This window comes from Glycine soja, chromosome 17, assembly GCF_004193775.1.
Source record: "Glycine soja cultivar W05 chromosome 17, ASM419377v2, whole genome shotgun sequence".
In the NCBI taxonomy this organism is placed as follows: Eukaryota; Viridiplantae; Streptophyta; class Magnoliopsida; order Fabales; family Fabaceae; genus Glycine; species Glycine soja.
The window spans coordinates 16,152,004-16,156,281 of record NC_041018.1 but is presented as its reverse complement, the minus strand read 5'-3'; the positions used below and the strand labels follow the sequence as shown (position 1 = coordinate 16,156,281).

At 30.2% G+C, this 4,278-nt stretch overlaps 1 protein-coding gene across 2 annotated transcripts; it reads left to right on the top strand.

Moving 5' to 3' along the window:
• The first annotated feature begins 1,568 nt into the window (after positions 1-1,568).
• Positions 1,569-3,902, top strand: LOC114393116 (caffeoyl-CoA O-methyltransferase 1-like). 2 transcript variants are annotated; one of them, XM_028354378.1, is made up of 5 exons: positions 1,569-1,729; positions 1,834-1,913; positions 2,114-2,258; positions 2,666-2,797; positions 3,350-3,902. In XM_028354378.1, the coding sequence occupies exons 1-5, from the start codon at positions 1,640-1,642 to the stop codon at positions 3,641-3,643; spliced, it is 741 nt and encodes a 246-aa protein (XP_028210179.1). In that variant the 5' UTR covers positions 1,569-1,639; the 3' UTR covers positions 3,644-3,902. The 2 variants fall into 2 exon arrangements, with proteins under 2 accessions (XP_028210179.1, XP_028210180.1); XM_028354379.1 differs by lacking the exon at positions 2,666-2,797.
• The last annotated feature ends 376 nt before the right edge of the window (positions 3,903-4,278 follow it).

Below are 4,278 nucleotides of genomic sequence, written 5' to 3'. Positions count from 1 at the left end.
ATTTTTTATTAGGTTTTTGAGATTAAGAATCTTTACCTATTAGATTATTATTATTTTTATTTAAGAATTTTTTTATATTAAAAGTTGGATTTTAGAAAAAAAATATTCTAAAAATTCTTTTTTCCTTAAAAAAACTATTATTTTTTAATATCATTAAGAGAAAATAAGATTTTTTTCTGGATAAATAAAATTCAAGAGTTCAAATTAAATTTTACTATCGAGTAAATAGATAATTTAGTCCCTGAAATTATACTCATTTTGCATATTAGTCATTAACTTAATGTTAAATTCAAAATAGTCTCTATCTTTGCGTAAATGTTGCAAATAGTCTTTCCGTTAAATTTTAAAGTAACGCCGTTAGTGAAATCAATTTTAGTGTCACGCAGACTATCCAACGTGACACTAAAGGATGACGTGGCATGACATGTGGATGTACCTCCTACAAGATGTCACGTCATTTGATGATAACAAAATGAGTAAATAGGCAATTTAGTCCCTGACTTTGTACCCCTGTTGCATATTATTCTCTATCTTTTGCATAAGTATTGCAAAATAGTCCCTAACTTAAAAGATGTCAGAAATCGTGCTTAAAGTGTCCATGCATTGCAAAGGCTATGCCTTGCATGATTTCTGGCGGCGCAGATTTCTCCTTGAATTCCTTATCATCTTTTAATTCCTTTGATTTTTTCTCTTCTTTCTTTTCTTCTTCCTCTGCTTTTTTCTCCTCCACTTTGTTTTCCTGTGGTTTTTTCTCTTCCTATTCAAAACACACAAAAAATAATCAGAACCCGGAATGATACATTGATGGTAATTGAAGAAAAACAAAGAGGAAAATAAATGGTTATGCAGACCTTGTCCATTGGTGTTGACGGCTACAGAGATAAGGTTGCTGTTGTGGATTTTTGGTTCTTTTTATTTGTGCAAGTGTGTGAGTTCTTTTTCGTATATATGTCTCAATTGGTTCAAAACCATCAAATTTGAAGAAACCACTCATTTTATCATCATCAAATGACGTGGCACTAAAATTGATCTCACTAACAGCGTTACTTTAAAATTTAACGGAAGGACCATTTTACAATAATTATGCAAAAGATAGGGACTATTTTGAATTTTTCATTAAGTTAGAGACTAATATGCAGCAAGGGTACAAAGTTAGGGACTAAATTGTCTATTTACTCGTTTTGTTATCATCAAATGATGTGACATCTTTTAAGAGACACGTCTATGTGTCATGCCACGTCATCCTTTAGTGCTATGTTGAATAGTTTACGTGGCACTAAAATTGACCTCACTAACGACGTTACTTTAAAATTTAACGAAATGACTATTTTGCAACACTTATACAAAAATAAGAACTATTTTGAATTTAATATTAAATTAGGAACTAATATACAAAAGGAGCACAATCTCAAGAACTAAATTATCTATTCACTCAAAAAAAGAAAAAAAAAAGTTCTTATCTCATCATGTAAAACATCCACGAGATCCACGAGATCCACGAGATAAAGTTGTTGTCCGTAGTTTCTTACATTCACATTTCACACTCGTGTTGCTGTCTATAAATAGGACAATGATTTCATTGTAATAGGAAAACGATTATTTCTAGTCCCAAAGAGCTAACAAGAGATTCAAGACCGGCATGGCTAATGAAGAGGAACAGAAAAACCACCTCTTCGGCATCAAAGATCTCGGTCACAAGACTCTCCTTCAGAGTGATGCACTCTATCAGGTTCATTCATCAACAACTATCAAATTCTCTCTTTCAAATTATAATCATTATTTACTTTTCCAATTAATTATTACGTTCAATAACAATTATACTATTAATTGCAGTATATACTTGAAACCAGTGTCTATCCAAGAGAGCACGAGTGCTTGAAAGAGATACGCAAGATGACTGCAAAACACCCACTGTAAAATATAATCTATGACTATTTACTATTTAGTTACTTTTCGTCATCAACATAATATTGTTTTGTGTGTGAAAATATTTTTCATAAATAAACTTGCCAGAGTAATACTGTTATTTGTTAGTTTGTTACTTGTTAGTTTCAATTTTTTGGAATTCTTGATCAATTTAATTATATTTATATGTATATTGTAAATTAAACAGGAACATCATGGCAACACCAGCAGACGAAGGACAACTTCTGAGCATGCTTGTTAAGCTCACGAATTCAAAGAACGCCTTGGAAATTGGTGTATTCACTGGTTACTCTCTGCTCTCCACTGCCCTGGCTCTTCCCCCTGATGGAAAGGTCCTTACCTAGCTTGATTAGCTCATAATTGACTTTTAAATCATTTACTCCTTCCCTCCTAACTATAAGATGATTTTTAATTAATTTGTACTCCTTAAAAAATAACATAATTATTTAATTAATCATATTAAGTTTATCAATTTTTTATATTATCATTTAAAAATTATATTTTTACTATCTCTTTTTCTATTTAATTATTTTTATTAATATTTTAAAAAATAATTAAGTAAAAATATGTGAGAAAAAATAATTAATATGTCTAAAAATTAAAAAATAATCTTATAAAAAACAAATAAATTTATGAAAAAAATTTATAATTAAGATTAAAGGTATTACACTATCATGTATTAAGTCATGAATTTAATTTAATATTTATAGCTTATTTACTTGCATGGTTTACATATTAGATCTTGGCTTTGGATGTGAATCGCGAATACTATGAGTTAGGATTGCCAATAATTCAAAAAGCTGGAGTGGCTCACAAGATTGATTTCAGAGAAGGACCTGCTCTTCCGTTTCTTGACGAGATGCTTAAAGATGTGGGTGCACAGTTTCTCACCATCTCAAGTTTTATCCATGATTTTTTGTTAACATTGGGAAATATTTTTCGATTTGGTTGATAATTAATTTTTACGGAAAAATTTAAATGACCACTTTTAAGTTTTAATGAGATCTTTTTTCTAGATTTACAAACTCAATTTAAGATGTTATTTAAGAAGATTAAATCAATTTCATTTGAATTTAAAATATGATTTAAAGAGATTAAATTTAATTCAATGCGAACCAACGAATTGTGCTGATGATTTACAAATAGGAAAAACATATTTTGATTATATTGGCTTTGTCAATTTAGACTGATTTTTTTAAATTTATTTGTTAAAAATGTTTATTTTAATCAAATAATTTTTTTATTGTTTTAGTGTGTTTATTAAAACTGTTTTAGTTTTTTTTTTTAAATAATTTTTGTTTATTTTAAGAAGTAAATTTTATGTGTTTCTTGAAAAAAAAAACTTATATAAAAGTATTTATTTTAAAATTACTTTAAATTTTAAATTTAAATAAACTCACCCTAAACTATGTCAATTTTGCAGGAAAATAAAAAGGGGTCGTTGGATTTCGTTTTCGTGGATGCTGATAAGGACAATTACTTGAACTACCACAAGAGGGTACTAGAGCTTGTGAAGATTGGAGGACTGATCGGATACGATAACACCCTATGGGCTGGATCTGTGGCTGCACCACCCGATGCACCATTGATGGATTACATTAAGCCTCTTCGCGGCCATGTGATGGAGCTCAACAAGTATCTGGCTCAAGATTCGAGGATCGAGATTTGCCAGCTCCCCGTGGGTGATGGGATTACCCTGTGCCGCCGCATCATCTGATCATTTTCTCTTCATCTAGATTTTTCATGACAGATATTCCTTTCATTAAAACAGGTTGCGTGAATGGTGGAGTTCTCAAATGTTCTACTGTCTTTTCTAGATCTTTGTGTGTTTCTTGTCACGCTAGAAATTTAGCTGAAAGGATACAAATCAACATTTATCTTATTTATCTACTTGCTAATCCTGTATTCAGCTTTGGAATAGAGTTGCAAAAAAATGATTTTAATAAAATTAAGAGAGAAGCTATGTTAAAAAAGCATACTTTTCATGGATAAAATATGGAAATTAATTTTGAACCGTAGATCTAATTGGCCTTAATATAAAAAGGATAAATGACACCGAATTGTATCCGATAAAAAAATGTACAATATTGTCGTGGTTGGAGTTGCTCTGGTTCTATTGAATTGTAATTATTCTGCCATTCCATATTCGCTTGAAACGTATCAATCCATCATTATTTTACGAAAATGAGAATCATAAAAAAGAAATAATCGAAATGCTTAGAAAATTGCTTTAGTTCAGTGGTATAGGATAAAGCCTTCAACAACGAGAGATTATGATAGGGTGTGTGGATAAGAATTATCTATGATAGGGTGTGTGGATAACGAGAGATTATGATAGGGTGTGTGGATAAC

Coding starts and splice junctions, on each gene's coding strand:
- LOC114393116 (XM_028354378.1), top strand. CDS start 1,640: ATGGCTAATGAAGAGGAACAGAAAAACCACCTCTTCGGCATCAAAGAT. Junction 1,914..2,113: donor ATGACTGCAAAACACCCACT/GTAAAATATAAT, acceptor TAAATTAAACAG/GAACATCATGGCAACACCAG. Junction 2,798..3,349: donor TTGACGAGATGCTTAAAGAT/GTGGGTGCACAG, acceptor TCAATTTTGCAG/GAAAATAAAAAGGGGTCGTT.